General features: G+C 41.6%; 1 protein-coding gene across 8 annotated transcripts; it reads left to right on the top strand.

Annotated features, from left to right (window-relative positions):
• Positions 1 to 48: 48 nt before the first annotated feature.
• On the top strand, positions 49 to 25,127 carry LOC110980739 (uncharacterized). Of its 8 annotated transcripts, none has more exons than XM_087141489.1 (10): positions 49 to 275; positions 7,284 to 7,390; positions 8,619 to 8,716; positions 10,235 to 10,286; positions 11,003 to 11,098; positions 12,271 to 12,538; positions 13,817 to 14,920; positions 15,219 to 16,287; positions 16,592 to 16,698; positions 23,201 to 25,127. In XM_087141489.1, the coding sequence occupies exons 1-10, from the start codon at positions 225 to 227 to the stop codon at positions 23,408 to 23,410; spliced, it is 3,162 nt and encodes a 1,053-aa protein (XP_086997615.1). In that variant the 5' UTR covers positions 49 to 224; the 3' UTR covers positions 23,411 to 25,127. The 8 variants fall into 8 exon arrangements, with proteins under 8 accessions (XP_086997615.1, XP_086997613.1, XP_086997617.1 ...); XM_087141487.1 differs by having other exon boundaries at positions 10,232 to 10,286; XM_087141491.1 differs by lacking the exon at positions 49 to 275 and adding an exon at positions 4,652 to 4,980 and having other exon boundaries at positions 10,232 to 10,286.
• The last annotated feature ends 197 nt before the right edge of the window (positions 25,128 to 25,324 follow it).

Below are 25,324 nucleotides of genomic sequence, written 5' to 3'. Positions count from 1 at the left end.
CGCCCTCAAGTGTCAACGATGACACATTGTTTACAAACAAATGGCGCGTGTTCAAGAGAGCGGCACGTGTTCAGCTTCCGATCACCTTCATGGGATACAACTAGCTCTAGTAAGTGAATTATTAGTATTCCTCTTTTTCAAATTTTGTACCGGATCGGTTAATTGAAAAAGAGGAATGCTAAAGCTCCACTTAGTAGAGCTAGGATACAGCTAGCCTATGTTTGATGGGGACTATGGCAGGAGTACTTTCGACGCCCACTGGCCTAGGATGCAGCGTAAGTTTGTGCGGGCATAACGTTAGATTTTAAACCAGTTCGAGAAGGGTGCAGGTAAATCACTGAAACCGTGTAGAGGTGTGTTCTTAGTTATTGCTCCATGCTGAAACACTGTCCATGAGTCTGATGGTATTCCCCTAGTCTTGTAACTTGTTTCATTCACGTTAATCAGAAAATTTATGATGTGTGTGGTATGTGATTTTATTATGATGAGATACACACACAGGGACACCACCCCGTGAAACGTTTGTGCATACAAGTAAATGGTGCTTGCACGCCATGAGTCTTGTCAGTGTGGCATCATATGGAGGGAAGGATTTGTGTGAGGTACATGACAAGATGCTCACAGAATTTACAAAACAAAACCTGCGCTACATGTATGTGGCAGACCATGCAAGCACTCAGTTATCATGGTTACTCTAAGTCATGCAGGAAGGAAATAAAAGACCACTCAACATGTTGCAATGCTACACTTAATTTGTACAAAATTACACACATAATTCTTTTTCACCTACAACCAGTACTGAACCGATACTATATAATTGCTCAGTTCTCCCCTGGGCGAGATCAGGGCATATCCGATGGTTGGGTCAGATACGTGGATGGCAAATGGATGTGCAAATTTTCCCCTAAGCCTGACCAAAAAAATTCAGAATATTGGCCTTTGTTGTATTTTGTACATGTACACTTTTCAGCAAGGCTAATGCAGTCTGTTCAAGGTCATATCAACTTCCAAATCGTTAACAACTGTGAATTAAGCCATCAAACTTGTAACCATCTGCCAGTTATGTAGACATGGAAGAACACTCATTTGAGTGACTCTAGCCCTGAATTAATGCCATCCGGATATTCAGGATAAGGGGGAAGCCAGTAGCTTACATGCATGCCCTTGAGTTGTACGTAGATGTACAATGTACTCTGATTTCATACCTCGATTTGAGCCCTGGACGTTTTCACTCCAGGATTACATTCCAGTAAAATACCTCGGGCACAATGTCAAATACAGACAGTTAAGGTAGCAGAAACCAAACATTTGAACAAACTTCACTATCGAATATGAGGTAGGCCTGCTAGGCTTTTGCCATCCAACCTCACAAACTATCGTTTTTATGCGCTTGTGTTCACAAATATTGACTTAGATGAGGGACAACTGTAAAATCACCACCTAAAGGGCCATGTTACATTAGTAATATTCGGATTGAGACTGCTATTGTAGGGTGTCTTTGGAGTGCACTTTTATCTGTTGTTATACCAAATATCATGCAATAACTCTTGGCTAGTCACAACGGCATTTGAGCAATTTTCATAGTGGGCAGCCATTAGTGACTGTCACACATCAGCCATTCATCAGCCTCACCTCATTATAAGATCTACCAAAAGTAGAGATGGGCATATCCCCCCAGTAAACAAGTTATTTCTTTTCTTTATATATATATTTGGGGGGGGCACTTTTTTAATTGGACCCTGGCCTTGTAGTGCAGCTGATAGGGTTAACTACAGTGTTTAACTACACCACATGGTGTTGAGTGAGGTGTAATTCAATCAATCCATTGGTTAGCCTGTGGGATTTGACGGGAACCGCTGCCCACCCTGGCCCAAACTGCAGCAACGTGTGTTCCGGCATCTCGGTTTACCAATGGTCATGTTTCCGCTTGTCTTGCGCGTACAGCTCAATCCACTTCCATATATAGTGTCATTTGTCATATCGAATTAATTACATGGTTCCTGGCATAGTCGAGGCATAGTTTTTCATGCAGTGGTGTAAACTGTGACAGTGTTAAATTGCTTGCAGACTGCAAGACTCCAATTTGTTCAATTTTGTGGGCTAATTACAGAGGCATCACTGCCAATGTGGCAACTGAAATGTCTTGAGTTTGTAAGCTTACATGTGTATGTTGGATGATAAAAGTTTGGCAACTGTTAAAACGCTATCATCTTCTGAGATGATGAATGCATCAGATCTGTGAGGAACCGTAGTGTAGACTAGCAGCAAACACCACTAGCTAACTGAAACCAGACATTTGGGAGTGGTCGCATGGTACTGTACATCATGACAAACATGGAGATATGTGGAGCCATGCCCCCGCAAGAACTCTTGCAGTGCATTTGCCTTGGTCATAAATACCTTGCTTCTCTATATAATATACATGCATCTCTACTATTCCGTGAAGTTTAAGAGCTTGTACAGTGCATGTGATTTAAAGATGTTTCCCATACAAGTTATCATTTGCACTTGTATTATGCAGAGCAGTTTACCTGGAATGAGGGAACTGAGGTCCCTGTATCTTAGGTACATGTATGTGTATGGCACCATCTACCAGCCTTGAACAGTCATCAAGATGGTGAAACTGGACATTCATTTCATATTTGGCGTATCATCCATCATATTTCCTAACCAGATAGCCACATTCAATCAGCTTGGTCTACATGTAGGTTTTTCAAAATCTCTTGACATGAGCTCAAAGTGAGGTCTCAACCAACTGCCGTCACCCTGCATGTATGTGGCTCAAAGCAGAATCAGACAGGAACGGGGCTTGCATTTTGGGTGAAGTCAGCCTAAACTGACTCTGACGAGACCAGTTTACTACATTTGGTTCGGAACCTCTCGAAATAGCCCCCTACATGGCACAGAGTAATGCGAAACTTCCTTTGGCATTTGGGCAGTATTGTTGTGTCTCCGGTCACCGAACTGCTCCCATAACCACCAAGACCAAGTATGAAGCCATGCCCTTACAACAACAGGGAAGTTGAGTAATTTGCAGAAGAAGGGTTTGTATCCCCTAGTAGACAGTTTTGTTGAAAAATTTGACAATAAGTGACGGTTTGAGGGGTTACAATAAATTAGGATAGTGGTTATGTGCAACAAATTTACTGTAACGGGTGCTTTGTGTCATCTTGATGCCACAAGAGTGCACATAACATTCAGTCTCATCTAGTTTAAATTCCTTGCTTGTATGTTCAAGACTTGGTTCTTTTCTGAGGTGGATTGAGGACCATTTTTAGTCTCCCTTGAAAACACATTTATTCGGACAGCATTCAATGGTGCAGTACATCGTGTAGTCAGCAATAAAGGTACGCTTTCAAAATGTGCCAGCAGCAGTATGCATTTCACCAATGAATGTGCTACAGCACTGTCTTGCCCAGGGGCGAAAAGAAAAACTCACTGACAAATGGAAGCTCGAAAAGTAATGTTGCATTGACAGTTTTTGCTAGTTATACCTGCTCTGTGTGGACATCCTGTGTTCTTAGGTCCAAACAAATAACATGCATGTCCCAGTAGCCTACATGTAGCTACCAGGGTGCAGAGCTGCATTATTGCAATGGGACGGAGGCTTTAACAAGCAAGATTGGGACACTGATCAGATGAAACCCGAATAGATGCAGTGGGATGACGGTTCTTTGCAGTGACCAAACGTACATCTGTAGCTCATGCCACAGCCAAAATTGTATTCACATTTTGCTGGATTGATACTGATTGTACACATGGAATTATATACATGTAGCTTAATTTTGTTTACTGTAAAGCCTGGTAGTAATTATTAACTTTCACAGAAGCCTGGCAGATAATTTTGAATGTTGAAATTATCCATGCTCTGACATGAGCCACAAAAGCATTCACTGTTGTTGATTGCCACACCAAAAAGCTCAATAATTCCATAAACAAGTAAATATGTGTTTTCAATACAAGCAAGCAAAACCAATGATGATAAAACTAACATCAACAGAACTTGATTTATAATTGCTTAGTCATTAGTTAATGCCTTGACCAAGAGATTGGAGAAACTAATCGTCTCATATTTATTTATGGGCCAACACAATACATGTACATGTACATGTGGGCATGTGTCTGTTATTTTTCCCCAAACTGTCAGAAAGAATGTTTCCAGTCAGTGGTCAATAGTCGTCAATTCCGGTCACTCAGTTGGGATTTATGTAAATGCTGTAACGCTCTTTGTCAATCTGTTAAGATCGTTTTACCCTTGTTGATTTCTCAGTATCAGTAATTGACATGGCTCTTCCCCCCCCCCACCACACACACAGGATGATCCCTAATAAATGACTCACTGTAACAAGTCTCCGGTGACCCCTTAAACGTGGCACAGTCCTCCATGACACCAGAACATGTGAACGTTACTTATAGCTGGGGGGTGGGGGGGCTGCTGATGAAAAACGGTGACGTACTGCGAGATGCCCATACGCAGCAGCAGTCAGTTTCCTTGCTTCACGCAGCGTGGAAAGTTGTGTGTACCAGTTGTTCTCACCGTCAGCTTTTTTTCCACTTTTATTTTCTGTATAGTTAGAGCTCTTTCAAGCTGCCTTTTATTTGTAGATTTGAGGTTTGACTTCTATGCTCGCCACAGTTTCAGCCAAGGGTTTTCCCAGGCTCTTTGGACTTATGTAATGCATGTGGTCAGCTGTCAGAAGTTCCAGTTTGCTAGCTGTCTATAAATTTGAAGCCATTCCTGCTGGATGACTGGATTGTCTCTGCAAGAATAAGAATATGCCGATGATGACTAACTTTTGCAACCTAGCCATTTGTGCAGACAGTTGCTCGTAACTGAGATACCAGGACTCACTGTTTTCTGAGCTGGGCCACAAACTTCACTCAGTTGATCTGGAACATATAGCTGCTGACTCTCAGCAAAAGGACTTAACCGACAAGGAATATTTCCACTTATTAACTGCATGAAACAGTCTCAGGAAGGTGAGAAGAAAGATTGGATTTTTTGTTTTTACAGAGAAACTGTTTGCCTGTTGATGTTGTATACCTGTTGTGCCTGTAGAAAACACTCTGGCCGGTATTGTTGAAATTTTGTTCACAGCAATCACAGTATATATTTATTTTTTAAAATAATAATCAACTAAGCATAATGAAGTCTGTGGATGAAACTAAACATTCAGAATAGAAAAAGTTCCTAATCTATAACAACTGGAATCCAATACTAGGTTTTACTCCATATTAAATTTTGTCATTGAATGATTCAATCGTATAAAAAATGGATCTGTGTGTGTTGCATTTGGTTTTGGATGTGATGTTTAATGCGTAACGAGACAACAATGCTTTCATATTCCTGCTTCAGGATAACATCTTCTTGTTTCCTTTAATCAAAAACTATATTCATCTCTGACATGCATTGAATTGGAATGTGACAATAAGCAGGAAAGCACAGGCAAAAAGTGACAGGTGGATGTGTATTGAAAAGGTGGCAAAAGTGGACTTATATGTATATGGTTTAAATTGGTAAGAATTCTTCGTGTGAAGCTTTAATCTCAGCTTACATCATGAAAAGTGAAAGCCTTGTTAGATTCGGAAATGTCTAACATTTTTGTTGAATTGTTCATTCATCTCAGTTATTTTTGGAAAAAAGTTCTTCAACATTAAAAAATGTGTGGTAAAGTGAAGAAAGTATTAGAAATCTTCTCAAGGTAGAAAAGAAGGGGAAGCACTACAAAATATCTATGGCTTACTAAGGCCCTTTGATTTCAATGTTTTGAAATATTTTGTCTGACAAATGCCAACTCCTGTATGTTGTTTACAATTTTTGAATGGAGAAAGGCATGTGACAAAAGCAAGGGGAAATGATCACTTTTAAGAATCAGTTCTAGGCATCATAATATCTTTTTTTTTTTTATAAAGTAAGGAATCCACCAAAATTTCTTGGAAGCAGTTGTATTTATATTTGAAGGGTAAGATTGGCAGTTGCTTAAAGATAACAGCATAGTGTCACGGTTTTCAATCATACAATTCGAGTTGAAATTTTCAATATGAGAGTGACAAAGTGACTCATTCCATGTGTCATCAGAGCACAAGATTCGCAAGAGGGAAGCCAGTCGTTAACTTCATATCCTGGCCTGCTGGGTTCAGGTTCGTTTTTATCCACCACATACGTGTGACAGGTTTTTTTTGTCTTCTTGCCAAATTTCCCCCACTGGAGTTCTTTCCTCCACTGGGCTGACGTCTTTGTCCAGTGGTAACTACTTGAACGTATTACTGCACAGTGCTCAGGGGGGATGTTTCTGTGTGTGATCAAGACCAGGTTACGTAGAAAAAGTTTTTTGCCAAGATTGAGTCTAGGGAGGTAAAAAAGTTGATATGCATAGTTAGTGCACGAGGAAAGCAAAGGTACGCACATACATGTAGTAGATTGGTGAACGATAAGACTCATCTCAAGAACAGTACTGAAGATCTTTAAAAGTTTGAAGTTTTACATGAATTTCAGGACCTAGTTTTCAGAATTCACGAACAAAAAAGACAATTCCGAGATAAAGGAAATTTTGGAATTTCAGTGGTTTTTTTTGTAGGGAACTTTTGACCAACTTCAAATGAAATTTCTGAAAATGCTTCTTATATGTACATGTAGTTATGCGAATTTTTTCCACTAAAATATTTGGAAATGTTTGTTAACCTTTTGAGGCAACTAACACAAATTTAATTTCCACTTCAAATCCGCACCTCCATTTGTGTTTAATCAGTTGAAATAAGGAAAGTCATCTTTGACAGTTGAAAGGCCTGCTTCTGTGCCTTGGGTTACAGGTTTACAGGAGCTACATTTATGTCTACTAACTGCAAGGGGTGCTTCAGCGTTATCTACCACTCTCATCCAAAATGTAGGGATTGCTGTAGAGGTTAAAGCACCCACTGGTCCTGTGGGCTTGACTGAGTTTTGTTTATTGTTGGCCACATTGTATCTTTTGTGAATTTTCACAGTATGCTATTCAAAGAGCACAGAACCAGCTGTAGAATTGGTTAAAGCAAAAAAAAACAACAAAATGCAAAAATTGCATTATTAGAGTATTAAGATCCCCGCAAACTGACACGAACTAAAAAAGACCTTTCGTGTACTTGCCGCAAAGTGGAACAATGTAGAACAAACTTGAAGTCATGAGGTAAACATTATACATTCACATGTCTTACGAAGTGGCCAATAAGGGTGTCATTTTCCATTCTTAGTGGTGCCCATTTACATTATGCAGTAAAATGACATCATATTTCCCCTTTTCCTTTAGGGATTTGCCAGGTTAATCCAGTGCAATTTTTCATATTATCTGCATTGGATGAGTAAGGCTCACCACCCTCTAAGTCAAAATGATGTCTACAGTAACCTCCAGACAAGGTGAGACTTCAAAGGTCAAAGTTTGCTGTGCCTTTTTCCCTCTGTTTTGTGTTTTTCGTTTTGTTTTGCTTAATCCTTCGTTGTTTACCTAGATGAATGTGTGAGTTTTAGGGAATTTCTTCAGGAGGCAAGCCTTAGTTCTGAAGGTAAAATGTATTTTCAACTCTGTTGTTTAATAGACAAAACCAGAGCAGGTGTGGTTTTAAGTCTGAAAATTGCTGTCTGTTTTGTCAACTAAACGAATTTCAGCCTCATTTTCTGAGAATTTGGACACCAAGTGGCTGGCTCAGCAAACAGGGAAGGAGAACATTCTTCTAATTCGCAAAACATCCAAGTATGTGCATCTCCGACGCCAACAGTCCAAGAGCCTAATCATTCCGGGTAAGGCTAGGTGGAATAGCTGAACAAACCCCTTGTGCATCACCAAAAGAGGGCACTTGGCAATTTCAAGTCGCTTTGTGTATTGCGCCGTTTAGCAAGTGCCATATACAAGTATGTCAGCATCTCATTCACTTTGGTCAGGAACTTAGTAAAGAAGCAAGCCCTCTTCGAAATGTCTGTATTTCCAATTATAGATTTTGCTATAGTGCCCTCAGATCTATGCAAAAGGGAAAGTTGACGTGTTTTTGTGTTTATCATCCTTCATCCAATGCTTCTGTGCTTGAAGAAAAAAATTCATAGTGTTTGAAATTTTCAAGGAAAAACAAACTGAAAACGATTAGTTTTATATGCATGTGTTTATTTTGTATTGGGTCTGGCTTCTGTTTCGCATTGCCATGTGTCTTTTGGTTTTTCAGCCATTAAAAGGCCATGTAAAATAAGTTCTTTGTTTCATATTATTGAAAATGTCTGACTTTTGGTGAAATGGCTGTTACTATTTGCACAGAAGGATTTAATGAAAGCGAGTCCTGAAGAAGAACATTTTTAAGTGAAGGCAATGGATCTAGCTGAAAAGGATGATAAACAAAAACATGATTCTACCTGGCCTTTTCCCTTGTATAATCAATACGGCCGTTTCACAATAGTGCACCACCAAGAGTTTGCAACGCGTTGGCTAATCACAATGCGCGAAATTTGTTGACCAAATACGCGTCTGGAAAGGGTCAACAAATTTCGCGTGTTATGATTGACCAACGCATTGCAAACTCTTGCTGGCGCACTATTGTGAAACGCCCTTATCACAAGGAGAAGTGACATGCATATTATGTGATTATTGTGTAATATGCAGATCGAGTCTACAGTGTCATTTGGAAATGAAGATGTCATACTATTCAAGGGGAAGGAAAGAAAAACATAATATGGAGAATTCTTTTTTAACAAAAAAAGGTCAGAAATTTGCATGAAAAATGTGTAATAATTACCTAATTCGTTTAGAATGTAAAAAATCACAAACATAATTTAGTGGAAATGTTGTAAATTTGAAGTGCTCTGGGCAATAACCTTCAGCAGTGCAGAATTTCCCGCCTAGCTGCTTCATGAAACTAACGGAAAGAAGATGGGCTGGTTTCCACTTTAAACCAGGAATTTCTCACAAGACTTTAAAACTCACTTTAAAATGTGAGCCCCTTTGGGGCCTCCAGCCAGTGGGAGCAGTGTCCGGTGTTCACGGAAATCACGTTCTGCACCTGGCAACAGTCCCAAACCACAAAGGAAACTCAGAATAAAACTAATTCTCTGTCCCTTTTCCTCCATGATGATATTTTTAAACTCCACAAATTCTGTCATTCATCAGAGATGACAGGATCGATTTGTGTTGCTTTTAATGAAGAGGGAATTCTTTAAGAGTAGATGGCTTCAGTGTTAGAAAAGATTCAAGTCCGCTGAAATCCAACATTCAGTGACAATGAGTGTCATGATATCCCTTCATCCAATCTACAGAAACCAGTGACTCATCCTAGCCACTTCTGAATGTCTTGATATGCATTCACAGTACCTGTATTTAAGACAGTACAAACATGATCCTTGTATATAATTTCAGTAACGTTTTACTGATTTAAGACAACAGAAAAATGCTTCATGTGAGTGTAACTTTATCAGGTACATGCATCTTCCCATATTCAAGAAAGCTGCACAAAATAGTGTTATAAGAGTTACTCTGAAGTAATTTTAATTTTTGTCGGGGGAAAAGTTGCGATGTACAACTTGGCCTGTTGCTGTGTAAGGAACCATCCAGCCTTTTGTGCAAGTCTTTCAAACGCCTTCTTGGCATGAAGTGAGTCAAAGTAAAGTCAGGTTCCATGGTTAAATTTTTTTTTAGAACTTATCAAGCTTGAGATGATCTCTTACATGCCGTTCATGATGACTGGGAATATATTCCCCTCTTCCTCTGGGATAGACAACTAGCTGTGGTGCCTCTAGCTGACGCACTGAACTAATAAAAACTCCCCGGTTGAAATGAGCAGGTGGCGAAGGGGGATTCTTCACCGCTAAGGAGATGGATTATGACTCTGTGACCCTCAAATCCCAGGCCGAGTTCCCTAGTATACACACCACGGGCTTATAAGCTTCTCTTTTGATTGGTTGGAGCCTTAACCTTGTCATTTTCCATTTCCCACCACGGTTAAGAGGTTTGAAGCATCATAAAACGGTGCCATCAGAATGAAACATCAGTTTTTCAGCTAGGCCCAGGAAAGAACTCTAGCAGAAGTTTGCATGAAGAAAATCATGTATCTAACTTTTCTTGGACAGTTTTTGTATAAAGATATCATAAAATTACTTAGAAGTACTACTCTGCAAAACAGACCGGCTTTGTTGATTTTCTGTGCTTCACTGGTGCAATCGGTAAGTTATTAACATGTCCACAGAGTTATCCTGCCTTTTGTTGTATTTTGTTTTTTGTAGCAGACAAGTACAGGCTGAACTATGTGGAGGTTGAAATTGGACCACCAAAGAGAAGGTAATTTAATTTGTTGGAGTATTCATGCACCTGGCACCTAATCACAAGCGTAAACAAACATTCACAGACAAAATGAAGTCGGATGCAGACAAATTGACTACACCCAAAGACCTAGCCCCTGGGTGGGGCTTATATCAGACTAGGGTCAGGGAAGTTCTAGACAGTATTAACATGTACCCCCTCCAAGATTTGTACTGAAAATGATAGACTGACAAGCTCTTCTCAATATCAGGTGATTGAACACAAATGCGAAAGTAAAATACATGAAATTTAATCAGGCATTTGCCAAGAATTCGATCAGCTAATTCCATACCCTGTAACAAGCCAGAGGAACAAATTACCTCTATTTCCTCTGGACCCAGTGCCACGAAACTGCTGTTATTGGCATGATGTTTTTACTCGGCACCAAAGGTTCTGCTATTAGCAAGTTATTATCGGTAGTCAATCAGATTTACTTTGCTTCTTCCCGTTACTGCCATTTCTTTACAGTCAAACAGTACTTGTAATTCAGGTTTTCAGTAAATCCTTTTCCTAGGAGTTATCCCTATGTTTCCTTTAGGTGATTTTAGGTGAAAATGGTGTGACTGATTGTAAAAAGTAACAGATATTAGTCAAATGTACAGTTTGGAGTGGCTTTAGATAGAAACAATTTCCTTCTGCAAAATACAGTATCTTTCAATTACCATCTGCATTTACTCCAATCTTCCTTTCTTCAGAGATGGCTCAGACAAGTCACCAGTCGTGAAAGTCTCCAATGGCAACAGCAGCAGGGTCAATTACAGCACCATTATTTTCCCCAACAAAAATGCCAGGTGAGCTGATTTTTTTTGGGAAGTCATATTCATTCTGTGCTGTATTAACTCTTCGTATTACTGGCTCTCTCCTCGGCAGTTACGTTATTGTTATACACATTTGTGTAAAATGTCTTTTTCTCTTTAACCACTTGCTGCGGGGTGGTTTGAAAAATGCAGTACACATAATCGGGACTTTTCCAAGATTTTCAGTTTTCAGAATTCTTCAGAAATTTATCATTTCAATTACTGGACGTTTACACCCACACAAGTTACTGTCTGGTGGCCACTCCAGTCTGACAGACAAAATCTATTGATGCCCAAGTATTTAAGCCAGGCCTGGAGCCTTGTAAATAGAGCCCACATTGTGCGGTGTTATATAACTTTCTTTTGTTAACGAACCTGGCACAGTGCGCTGCTGACCTCTTTTTAATAGGGGCCAGATTAGCGTGCAGCGTTGCTGTGTGGCTCATTACTGCAGTGGTGGAGTGCTTTTGTCCCCGGTGGTAATCCGCTCGCTCTAAATGCCCCAAACCGTGGTATACTGTTTCAAAACAAGGCTGGATTATCTCCACTAGTGAGAGTAAAAAAATGTCGGTAATGCCCATCAACCTGGTCTTTTGTTCTGAGTTCGGTCTTTTGTTACAAGGCCTGTTCCCTTTGTCCCATTTCGGGTTCCCCGGCTCCATGTATAAAGCCTATGTGCTCGAAAACAGGTCCCCCCCGGCAGCAAATGGTTAAGGCACTCTGTGAGAGCTAGAAAGTATTTTCCTTTGTTCCCAATGCCTCTTTATCCTAGTACACAAACTACACATATTGTTCCAAAACACAAACAATTCCAAAGTTTTCTCCAAAGAACGCTTGAAATTCCAGGAATGTAATGAACAAGACAAGGGAGGGTTAGCACCATTTCAACTAGATGTCTTTAGCATGCTGATGCCATGGGCATTGTCAGGATTTTTTGGGGGGGGGGGTAAGCCCTGGAGGTGGAGTGGGGGCATTTTCCGGGGGGAGTAAAGCACTTATCAGCTTAAAATGAACATAAACAGCAGAAGGGAGTCAATTTTGAGTTTTTTTTAAGCAATTTTCATCCCCTCCACCTCTGTTTTTGTGTTTCTTTGACTCCCTTTGCCAAGTGGCTTCCTTTGCCCCCCCGGCAGTGATGCATCATATTTATTGTTGGAAATTTCCAGTCCGACATCTACCAGTGCCAGTCAGGACAAGGCCGACAGTGGAGGGACAAGGTCTAAAGTTCCCGAAATTCCCCCTCACCACAGCTCCACAGCCCCCACTTTCACCTTCGCCTCGCAGTCCAGCAAGGAGAGTAGCCATCAGGCCACCAGAGTCAGCACCTCGGTCCCAGGGGGCCCGGTTGGGGGTGGGGGACGGAAAAGGGCAGGGCATGGGACCCATGCCAAACTGGAACGTAAGGGGAGTCAACTGAGCGAGGCGCAGCTGCAGGTAAATAGAAGATACATTGAGACTCACTCTGAAAATGAGTAACAAGTTGCTAGAGCCACTTTTGACTTTCGGGCTGGAAAGAACCTTTCAAGTCCTATGAAAATCAACAGGAATCCTTTTTTTTACCCACTCAATGACCACTTTATCAGGATGTCAAAAGAAATGATACAGAAAACTTGACTTGCTCTTTCTAAATGAGGAGTGAAAAAATTTTTTGAAAAATGGCATTAGGACTCATTTCTCAGGGCAGGGCAAATAGCTGGACGTCTAAAAAACATTTTGAAAATTATGCACGTGTGAATGATGTACTTCTTTGACAACTGGTTTTCTAATATAAAGAAATTTATGATGTGCATATACAGTGCACAAAATGTAATGGTACATGAAGGTTAAATCCATCAGAAGTAAAACCCACGATGATAAGTACATCTCGTGTGTTTTTCATCATGTTGTTGATTTGTTAGATACCAGTGGTTTGCCTTTTCCAAAGGGCAATTAGCTTTATCTGTTCAATTACGAGGTTGCATTTTAAGCATGTTTTGCAAGTCAGTGTGACTTTGTGGGAGGGGGGAAATGGTGTAAATATACCTGCACTAAGACACTCAAACTGAAAAAAAAAGTGAATCAACTTCATGAGTCAGCTCATTGTGATATCCGTCCCAGGTTTACACAGAGCAGACTATGCATGGTCCTTATTATGCTGGACATATTGGATAGATAATGTGGCCTGATTTTGCTAACCCTTGCAGTCAACAAGTATGAACAGCCAATTCTGCAAATGCTGTAAAGCATGCAGTCTAGGTGTGCAGGGATTAAAATCTTGTGGTTTTCCTGAAACCTTTATCAGAGTTTTGAAATAGCCTCACCTGATTGGCAGCAGGCCATGGTTGGAAGTTGCAGAGTCATTAAGTAGGTGTTTTTGACATTGTATTACTTGGCTGTCTGCCATTGTCGGCTTTTTGTGGTCTGTACACCACTTGAATCATCATGCTGGTCTGACATGTTGGGTCATGTGACTATGCCGACATCTAGAGACAACTTCCCTGGATTAATACAATGTATCAAGATTTTTTTTAGAGAGGGTCCTAAGAATTCATTAAGTGGATTTGGGCTTCAAAAGATACATTTGATTTGGTTGTTATGTCCTCATTCGTACAATGATATATGATAGCTGAATCCAGTTTGCTGACATGAAAGCACACACACTTGAAATGGTTACCAGCCAGAGTCAGAAAAGTGTGTTTTTATGCCACTTCTCTTATATTTGTTTCATACCAGCACCAGCAGCAGCAACAGCAGCAACTGGAAACCCCAAAGACTCCTCCCAACTCGCCACCCCGAAGGCGAGCCCTGTCCACACCCACCCGCTCCCGAAAGTTTCCCAGTGACCCAGAGATTGTGGAGACCATCAAGGCCCAGCAAGAGACAGAGCCTGCACCACCCAAGACGCGCACACTTCCACCTCGAGAAAAGCCCTGGAGCCCTGACACTGCAGAGCAGGGTTACCAGGAGGAAGAGGCAGAGTTAGTGAGTAGTCGGACAAGAGTCGATCTCCAGAAGGCACAGGCATCATCACTGGATTCAGGGATGCTATCCAGTTCAGCCCCGTCTTGTCAACTTACCCATGCTATGCAGGCTATAAGGATGAAAGCACGTCGGAAGTCCTCCTCTGGGGACGGCTATGAAGTTGTGAACGATCCAGCTATGGTGGCCCGAATGGCAGCACTGTGCACCCAGGAGCAGCAGTTCAACGTGTCTTCAGGGGCTGGTGGTGCTGCTGTTGAACCCCCACCCCTCTCGCCTGAAGCGGCTAACATCCTCCGCAGCTCGCCTGTGATGAAGCGTCATCGCACCGAGCTGGAGAAGGCCTTCGCCCGCCGTAAGCTCACTGGCCGCATCTCGGGCGAGCCAGACGGCTATGCCTCCCACTCTGGCAGCCACTCTTCCTCAGGGGACAGCTCACCCCAGGAAGGGATGCCAAGCCAGCTCTCTGATGTGTCCTCGGTGGGTACCAAGTTCATTCCTGTTCTGCCAATTATCAAGTCTAGTAGGGAACGGGGCTCACCGGACGGCCAGAAAACAGCATCTGGGGAGTATCGATACATGGATGGCTCCCAGCAACAAGCTCGCAAACCAATCCCTGCCCCGCGGTTTGGGCAACAGAGTAGAGAATCGTCCTCAGAGAGCATCAATGATCCCTTGTATCTGAACCAACGACCGATGCCCTCACCGCCTTCCCACCAGCAGGCAAGTCTGGATTCAACCACAGCAACCCAACAAGTTGGTGATGACACCTACATGAATGTTGCCTTTTGCAAAGCCAAGCAGGACAATTCCCATCGTTACGAGAATGTCTTCCTGGATGACCGGACTGTCAGTCTGGTGAGAGAAAGGTTTTAAATGTTTGAACATCCATATTTACCTTCCCTGAGCCATCCTAGCGGAGCTCAGTTCTAAGCCACCCTAAAGACTTTCTTCAATTTTTTGACAAAAAGAATTTGCATTATTTCTCCCACGGTCATATGTAGACAAAGTTGTTGCTTTAATACCCCTCCTTTTTCAAAATAAATGATCAAACATGGTTTTGAAGACTTCTTTGTGTGACGATGAACAAGGATCCACTTGCCCATTTTACAAACTTATATAAAATGTTGATAGTAATTTTTGTTTTCACTCCAAGGATCGATGCTCTAATGCTAGTGATTCTCCTCGAGATAGCCTGGAGATTCATTCCAGCCGTCCTATCCCGGCACCTAGGACCCACAGCAGTAATAATGTGCATGCTGCATCTTCCTCAGTCGCCGCTGAATACAGCAACCAACAACACCAAGGCAGCCAGCACCACCAAGGCACCCAGCTACATCAAGGCCAAGGCAACCAGCATCACCAAGGCAGCCAGCATCACCAAGGCAACCAGCATCACCAAGGCAGCCAGCATCACCAAGGCAATCAGCATCACCATGGCAATCAGCATCACCAAGGAAATCAGCATCACCAGGGTCAAGGCCACCAACATCACCAAGCAAGCCATCATCACCAGGGCCAAGGCAACCAACATAACCAAGCCAGCCATCATACCCATCCAGGCAGCCAGGCCAAGGTCAGCAGCCAGTACCAGCAGGGTAAGCAGCATGGCCACACTCGGCAGGGCAGCTTTGGCAGCACAGCGGCCATCCTAAGCCACATCGGTGCTGCTACCACACCAGTGTGTCCAGGTGGTTCAGCCAGCCCCAACATCAAGTCAAAGCAGGGCTCTTCTGCTTCAGCTCATCAGCAACTGAACGACTCGTCTGAGGCCCTGTATGCCACACCTTGCAAGCATGGACACTTGCACCACAGCTCTGGGCTCAGTATCAGCAACCATCACGGCCTGGCACCACTGAAAGTTGCCCATGGTATTGCCCCCGAGGTCCCGTCCAGTCCAAAGCCTGAAATACCAAGCCATGCCAGCTCACCCCGGCGGGACTCCCACGGCAGCACCGGGAGCCTTGGTGGGAAGGTCGTAGAAGCTGAGAAATCCTCTAGCATCAGCAAAGCCCTGGGCCACCTGATCAAGGATGGAGAGAAACGGGAGAGGAAACACCGGGAGCGACACACTGGAGAGAAGAAATCACGGGAGGAGAGAAAAGCACATGCTGAGAAGAAGGGTCACCATGGTGATAGGGAAAAGCGGGGTCATGGGAAGAGGCACCGTGGAGACAGCAACGGCTCAGCAAGCTCCAAGTCAAAACCGGAAAGACCCAGTTATGGTAAGTTGCCCCCTGCAAACCTTGTCTCATCTCTAAATGTATTCTCCAATAAGAGCAAGCTTGAAAATCTGTGGATTTTATAATCCCATGGTTGACAGTGGTGTTTGGCTGTGACTGCCAAACTCAGCCACACACAGTCAGTCTCCAGTTTACCTTCTACCTGCACCTGCATCATTGATTCAAGAGGATCGCAACCAACAGAAAAAGTCCCCAAAAGTGATTTACCCACTAACGTGTAAAAGCAATGCCGATACTTTAAGTGCGACTTACAGTACAAGATGTTTATTTTCTTTTGGATGTGCAGGCAACCAGCCTTGGTATTATGGACGCATGCTGCGGCAGGAATGCGAGTTCCTCATGCTGTCTCAGGGCCAGTCCTGTCAGTATCTCGTACGGGATAGTTCACATAGGGTGAGTTATCCTGCACTGCAGTGAAGATCACAGTGTTTCATTCAGTTTTTAATCACCTCTCCGAAAATCACTGGGCATGAGTGCATACATACATGTATGTGGTCACTGGCATCAGCAACGGAAACTCCCAATGGTCACAATGTTTGTTATGCAGATGATGTGAAGGCATTAGTGGCAGTAGTTTCAAAAGGGTTCCGGTGGATATGTGTCATTGGACAACTTGAGCATGCTTTGATTGACCTACAATAATGGGTAACTGCAATCAATTTGTTTTATTCAATGCTTTAAAATGCACCTTTATGTCTTTAGTTTGAACTTTTGTTTCACTATTTCATTAAAGGGTATTTTTCTGCCTTTTTTGGCCTGTATACTTATGATGTTTCCATATTCGTGAGCAAAACTGTGATGTCATCCCAGGAAGAAAGCTTTAATGTTACATTTGTTTGCACACTAAAAAGCTGCATTTTTGTAGATTTTGCTGGACTAAATTTTTCTCTTCTTTGCTGATTCTGTGTTGTTTTGCATAGCAATAAGCAACCATCAAACCCTTTCTCAGAAATGTCTTCAGTATGTAAAATCTGGGTGCAAAATTTGAGCAGCAAAAATATGTACTGAACTATGTCTTCTCTGAATGACATCACAGCAACAGCACTGTCTAAGAAAGCATGGATATTTTAAGAGTTTTAAAAATTGCGCTTTTAACCAAATAGGAATATAAAGGAGTTTTCACACATTGAAGAAGAGTACAAAGTTGCAGAAAAATTGTGTCTAACAAAAATTCATTGCAGCTACACTTTAAGGTAGTGTGACTTTTGAGGTAATGGGACAGATTTAGTCGGGGGGGGGTACATGTAAATACTTAATGGAGGGTTTTGCTTTTCCTTTCATTTTCCTCCACTAAGCCTCATAACACAGACACTGAGCTATAACTTTCCACAAATCACATATATTAACAAGTATCTCAGCAGCCGTAGAGTTTTGGTTTTTCTTGTCTTTTATGTCATCTCAAGAGCCACTAGTTATCAGATCTCAGGACAAATTGAGCATGATTTGAAAGGCCCACAGCAATATAAGCATATTATGCAAACAGGGCACAGGGTACAAAGACATTAAGTATGTTAAGCTGTATTTTTGAAAGCATACATGTATGATCTCATTGTGCCCTAGTGTTCTAATGAAATCTTCCTGTGTATCACACCGTTTGAAGCACGGTTGAAGCAACAGTCTCAATTGGGCTGTCATTTCCAATTAGGAAGACATGGACGCTTGGATTCAGCATTTGTCCCAATTCCAATCACCGTTGGACAAGAGTTAAAACTGAGAACAATGGAGAGGAGCAACCACTTCCAGATGTGTTTTGAGATTAACCTTCAGCAATTGGTGACACTGGACTGACCCTTCCAAGAGTTGCTGTCATCATGGGAAAGGAGGGGGTACAGTAGGGCCCTATGAGAGTATGATGTCATCACTATCCATGTGCTATTGTTCTTGCCTTGTCATTTATATTTCTAGGTTGACGCAAATCGTAAAGCGTAGGTTCTGGTTTGGGATTTTCTCAAAAGCTGTTACAAGCCCTTAGTTTGAGTCTTATTGTCAAAGCAACATGAAAGTGTTGAGCTCTGGAGCAGTAATCAAAGTTGGCTTCAACCCTCTCCATGGGATTAGGGACAGTGTACACGTAGCTGTTTTCTAGAGCAAGACACATTGCTGTAGTTATTTTTTCTCTCTCTCTGAAGTGGAATTTCAGCATACTATTCTCAATTTCCAACTGTTAAGATGCTGAGTTGTATGTTTGACTGTTAAAATTGGCAATATCAAAGGGCGGTTTTACCAGTGTAACAACTCAAAAAACTGAAATGCACCGATCTACATTTTTTGGGCGCCGCATGCTCTGTGCACAAGTACATATTATATACCCTCTTTCATTTTCATTGCCACCATGCATGCACCTTGCACCCGTGCAAAGACCGGACTGTTTGCACTGTTTACATTGGGATTATTTTGACGTAAGGTTGGTAGGATGAAAGATACAGCTGATACAGATGCCAAAAATTACAACCTGGGATACACTTGCCAGGAGTATTTAAAGGGTAGGTACAGGTAGTCTGGTCTGTATCAACTTCACATGTGACAGCGTGAACATGACGGGATGTCTTGGAATCCATGGCTGGGGAGTAGGAAGACGGGGAGAAAAAGTCCCACGCTATGAGTTAGCATAACCTGCCCTGTTTTCCTGTCTTGTTCAGGTACTTCCTGCCATACAGGTTTCAATGCAACTGGCAGAGGACATGGCAGGGAGGTTTGAAAGCAGGGCTGACACGTCTTGTTTTGCAGTGGTGGAGGAAAGTGAAAGAGACTGTCAGAAAAGTAATTGAGACTGGATGTTGAAATCTGCAGACGAACGTTGATTGCTACAACTCGGTTACCAAAACTCCCTGATCTGATTTATGCACTCAGAGCTACTTGTGACAAGTGTCAACAGAGCATGTTGCCTCTGTATTATGTTTTAATTGTGGCACGTATGGTACTGCTGATGCTTGACCCATGGGAAGGGAGAGAGGAGAGATCTGCCATCATTCCATGCAACACTCCAACACACTTTCTATAACCCTAACAGACAGAGCTGGGTTACTTTCAACCATCTCACAACTCCGAACATCTCAGACCTTGGCAGTCACACGTCCAATCGTTTTACAACTTAGCACGCATATAAAGACACCTATTATCGGTAAAATTGTTTATGGGGTTTTGATATTATGGTCATTTGAAGCTCATGGCCTCACTCGTGTTGGCCCATACATGTATGTATTGAGCACACCAGTGGAAATAGTGCAGATTTTTGGCAGACCTGTCTTGGCAAAAGACATGCTACGAGAGAACGCCATGTCTGATTTTCACATAATTCGTGTCAAAATGAATGCAAGATGTTACCCCCCTCCAAAAAATAGTCTTTCAGGCTCAGAATATTTAAAAAATGTGCTGCAATGATATTGGAGAAAATCTTGGGAAATCCTGCTCTTCCCCCAGCTCTTTTAGGGCCGATTCCTGATGAGTGGTTCTTGACTAGAAGAAAATGAGTATCCTCAACCACCTTGTGCACGAGGAAACGTAAATACACTCCAGGAATCTGTGTTTGTAGGGGCAGCTGACAGGTAAGCATAGTGCTGCCTGATGAGCTGGTTGATGTACATACGTGTACATGTATGTCTCGTTCCTGTGTGTCGTGAACTCCCACAGCATCTGAGAAGTCTGTGGAGACAGACTACTGCATAATTTGAACTTGCCTGCTGTACATGTGGGCCTGTTGTAGCAAACATTGATCCTTAGTGACAGCAACCTGAAGAAAAAAAATGTTCAACCTAACATTTTAGGACACAATAGTCCATGAAAGGAGTGCAACAAATGAATCTTATGTGAATGAAAAGTCTCTATCAGCCATCACACTGCCCCACTCCAGGATCCCAAGGGCTTATGTTTGGCTTTGAGTCACCGACGTAGTGTGTATGTGTCATACACCTGGAGTTTGGCTGCCTGCTCCTTGATGTGCAGCTCTGCATACCTCTTCCCAGGAGTAAGAACCTTGCTAGTTGACACAGAGTTGAGACAGACAAGAGAGCTTTGTCATGTTGAGTCATTTTTTGGTAGGTAAGGGGTGTGATGACAAGTTGGATGTGAAGATAGATATCCTACTTATGACATACTGGCACGCACAAGTCTTAACTGGACCAAGCTCTGCAAAAACATAAAAGGGAAAAAATGTGATGCTGGATTGCCTCAGAACTGTTGCCTAATATGCTACTTTCTCCAACTCCCATCTACATCAATTTCACCTTTGTTGCAATTGTGTTGATTGAGCTGTCAACAGCTGTGAGGAAGAGAACATTTGAGGTTTTCTCTGTTCTGATTTTGATGTGTGAAATATTAATCTCCACTCTTAATGCCCAGATCAATCTGGCATTATTAGGAAACTGTTCCATTGATAGAATTATTTGCATTGAGGAGATGTCAATATGAATATTTGACTGGCCCTTTCCAACATACATGTAATTTGTTCAGCACTGTGTGTTCAGTAAAAAACACAAGATCTTGGGTTTGCTATCCATGCAGTCTTTTGAATTATCTCCCACAACTGAGCATGCAGAAAGCTCTTATTGTACAGTGGCTAACAAGGGTGAAGCTTAATCCTAACCCTGTAGGGTGTATGGAAAATCAAATGTCAAATTCATATTTGCACTTAAACTGCCATTGTGAGCTGCCTTTCTGTAGATTGCAATCCACTTACCCAAAATTAGTAACGCATTGTTGGAGTTATTCCAGCCACACTGTAAAGGCGCCTTTCCATATGGGCGTCAACACTTGCGCCAAGCGTTACGTATCCATCAGAATCGCTCCAGGGGGCAATTTGGATGACCAAACGCAATGCACACGTGTGTTATGTTAATGGAGTCGATTTTAGTGTCCATGAAAGTGAAACACATGAACACGTGCATGCAACGCACCAAAAAAATACACATAGAAAGGCGCCTTAACTCTATCACAACCGTATCTCTACTAATAGACCAACTGCACCCAGTAAATCTCATAACCTACATGTATAGTGGATACCAAACAGCAAATATAGCGTCCTCCCATAGCAAAGTGTGTCATAAGTGTCATTTACCAGAAATAAAGCTGACGGTTGGTTAAGTACTCAGACTACTGATGTGTTGAGCACTACACCAAAAATCTGCATTATTTTAGGTAAAAAACACTTGTGACTTTGACTTTGCTATGGAAGGATGCCATGTTGGTTGATTTTTGATACCCACTATAGGTCATGCGACTCAGCTGGCGCGATCGATTAATTCCGTCAGAGGCAGAAAAGGTTATGTAAAACTGCCTTGCTTATGGACACAGACAACGGTACATGTTTATCATACTTCGGCACGGACTAAATCATTACAGTTTAAACTTTTGGTGGTAATATAGATGTGGGGTCCAACTTGTTAACCTTGTTGTAATGAGATGATTTCCATTAAAAGGTTGTACAGACCACTAGAAACACTTGTAGCTCCTGCCACCCCTTATCCTTCCGCAAAGGAGCACTGCTTTTTATTAGTGGAATAAGCTTGGCACAGATTAGGGAAGGGAGTTAAAGAGTGGTCAGACTTTGCCTGACCCATACAAGTTGAAAGTTCTCTGAACAAGGTCCTGTCCTCCAGTCGGTTGTCACAATCCAGACAAAAAAGTCTCTGTCATCAACTTCCATGATCTGAACAATTACTGGGGAAAAAATGATCCGTCACTGTTTGACTTTAGGCAACAGCTGGGCACGTGACTGCTCCATTGTGATTGGGCCAGTGCATGAGTCAAGTGGAACTTTCCAAGCTGCAAGACAGCTCCGGTGGTGCCACACCTGCTGCTCTGGCAACGGGTCAGTGAAATTGTGGCAGGTGCAGAGAGAGTTGGGCCTCACACTGTATTTGTGTGTGAGCTGATCCAACAATGGATACATGGAAGATTATCAGAAAACTGAGGAGCAAAGACACTTGGTCAACATTTGGAAAAAACAATTGTGTTAGTCTTGATTTCATGAACCCTAATCCAAATATAAAATTGGAGGGTTCAGAACAGGGTTAACTGTTGACTGGGTAAGGAGGAATTGAGTTGGCAGAGTTTGGTGCTGAATTGAAGCAGGTTTCATTTTTCATTGGAGGATCTTAACAACTCAAACTATTAGCATATTTTACAAGTGGAGATAACGATACTAATTTGTTATTTATTTTTGCGATTGTGGTTTTTTTCATTGTTGTTTTGTAGTCAAATTCAATAGGAGTTTTTCTATATTGTATTCATTGCTAAGTTGAATAACAATTCTGAGCAGCGGAACGATTTTTAAAGGGGGGGGGCAGTTGTTAGACCATCAGGCATCAGCCATTAATGGGTTGATCCATTATGCCCTCCCCAATGATAGGACCTGCAAAAAGTGGGAGCCTCTGCCCCACCACTTCCACCACCAGTGGAGTTGCTATTGAATTTCATGTCTCATTATCTTAGCCCCCTTTTACCCCCATGCAGGGTAAAAGGTATTATACTCAGCAAAACAGCAATTTCAAAGAGCTTGCTGTCTTTCGCACACGTTTATTGCCTTGTAAAGTTGTCCTTCAATTCTTGATTGATTGTAACTTGATATATTTGCATGAGTTTATAGATGAACGTTTTGAATGTTGAAATGTTCCTTTATATGTGAATCACAACTGAACATTCTCTGCTCTTTCATCACATTATTACATTTTTCTCCAAACTAATGCAAACAAAACAACTACGGTTTGGTATCTGAAGGGGTCATTTAGTGCTACCCACAAGCTTGCAATTTGGGCAATTGTTATGACTGAAGACAGTTTCTCCAACAAGTGCTACTTCAATTCAGTTTCGGTCGAACTGATTTCTATACAACTTTCACCACACACATGCATGCGACAGTGAAATCACTCTCAGATGTGTGACTTTCCTGCCTTGACAGACCGGTGACCTGATGCTGTCGGTGTTGTATGGCTCCAAGGTCCACCATTACGTCATCCAGACCACGCCCAACCACAAGTTTCACATCGCCCACCATGACTTCAACATGGTGGAGGATATTCTGGAGTTCTACCACCACCACGTCATCATGTACTCGCCACAGAAGGAACCAGTCTACCTCACCGAGCCCTTCATCCTCAAGCACAAGTAATACATGGCAAGAGGGAAGACGCCAGAACAGTATCCAGTTTGCGATGTCCGTTTTGAAAATTTGTTTTGAATGTGAGTTAATGCACAATTGTGCAATAGCTTTTACTCACACATGTAAATGTACATCAGCTAGTGGTATTCTGAGGAATAGTTTCACTTTGAAGGACTAGTAAGTGTCATTCTGAGGGATGTTCAAAATTAATGAATGGATTTTGTTATATGAGAAAAAAAAGTACAAATGACTTCTATATATTTTGGGTACATGTATATGGAAGGTACCCCTGTTGTGTTCAATTCCATTCTACAACATGTATTACCCAATTAGTAACACAGACTAGGGTGCATCAAGGTCATTGTCTTTAATAACTCTTTCGGTTGTTTAGTACAAATTACTCAGCAACCACTAAGACCTGAAACACTGCATGTGCCTACAGGTCATGTCTGCATCGCATTTCATGTTTGGTCCAATTCCTAGATTTCTCATTCGTTGAAATATAATTACTAAGGGACTAAATATGTGCTTGGCCGGTCTTATGCTGCTCGGGCATTAGTCACCTCCGTTCTCCTGAGCTGATCTTAAATGCACCGGCCGAGCACCGAGTTATGCCCTTATAAACAGCAATGAGTCCATGTGTTTGCTAGTCTTGTGAATGTAACTGGGTACATGTATGTGATGTGAAAATATGTGATATAAAACGATCAAATTGCTGGCAATGAGATCAAGATTGATTGATTGAGGAAATTAGCATTTTTAGCATCTGAAGCTATGTTTGGTTGAAAGTTTTTTTATTATAATTCAATTAATTGTAATTTTCTATGTATTCTTAAAGTGCCATGTGACCTGTTTAGTTGATTTTATTTTACGTAACATCAGTAACAAGTTTGAGTTTTTCATAGGTTCTGCATAACTGTCAGGCAAGTGGAATTAATTAAGTAGACAATTATGAAGTTAAAATTACTTCCAACTTTAGACCCATTATCACGTATTTAACACAACTTGTTTGTTTTGTTTGTTTGTTTGTTGGGGTGTTGGGGTGTTTGTTTGTTGGATGTTGGTTTTTTTTAATTAATTGTTTAATAGGTATTGCATCAGAACTATAGCCCATGTACTTTTTGCATGCTTTTGTATGAGAATTACAGTAGGACTTGAAGAAGGTGAACTTTAAAGTTGGACTTTGTTCCATTCGACAATTTTTGTGACACTGTGAAAAAAATGAAAAGCCGTATCGTGCTTTTAAACATTTACTGGTACAGTTTTGTCTAATGCTGGAAGAGCAGACGAACTGGAAACTTATATTTTGGACCCATTTCATAGATTGAATGTATTTCCAAACCGTATCTAGCACACTCACTGAGGGAGGGAAAATGCGTAACAAATTCAAAATGCTGGGCACTGTCCGATACTTGCCGTAGTTTTTCCTTTGTGCACCTGAACATAGTCGCGTTACCGTTGATGCTATATATTTTTTCATATTCAAATTCTGTAGACAGAAAAAGGGCAATTTGACCTTTAATCACATGCATTGACAACATGTGCAGCAATAGAACAATTTACAGGCCTATTTTTACATGAGTGTGTTGTACAGCAAAGTCCAACTCTATATGCCATTGGGAAACTGCAAAGTTGTGTGTAACATGTAAATGCACTGTATCATAGTATATTTTGAGAAAAGTATAATATATTAAATTCAATACATGACATTTATCAAACTACAAAAGTTTGTGAAGTTTTCAATTTAGTCTGCAAAACCCTTTGTGATTTTTGGCTCAATGTTTGTTTTGTTGAATCTGCAAATGAGACAGATGTTGCCGGTGGATTTTAACTTTTTGCTTTGGGAACAGTTTTGTGGATATTTTTTACAACATGCACAAATGCATCACAAATGTGCAAATTTCCTTTGTTTCAAGGAAAGTC

This window comes from Acanthaster planci, linkage group LG09 (genome assembly GCF_054643075.1).
Source record: "Acanthaster planci isolate LZ-2023a linkage group LG09, COTS_SCS, whole genome shotgun sequence".
Classification (NCBI taxonomy): Eukaryota; Metazoa; Echinodermata; class Asteroidea; order Valvatida; family Acanthasteridae; genus Acanthaster; species Acanthaster planci.
Note: the sequence above shows the minus strand (reverse complement) of the source record. Positions and strands in the feature narration are given on the sequence as shown.

Bases quoted from the DNA above. Each gene is read 5' to 3' on its own strand.
- LOC110980739 (XM_087141487.1), top strand. From the start codon at position 225: ATGGGGACTATGGCAGGAGTACTTTCGACGCCCACTGGCCTAGGATGC. The intron at 276-7,283 runs GTAAGTTTGTGC...CTTTTCCTTTAG, and splicing joins CCACTGGCCTAGGATGCAGC to GGATTTGCCAGGTTAATCCA. The intron at 7,391-8,618 runs GTGAGACTTCAA...TGTAATATGCAG, and splicing joins TACAGTAACCTCCAGACAAG to ATCGAGTCTACAGTGTCATT.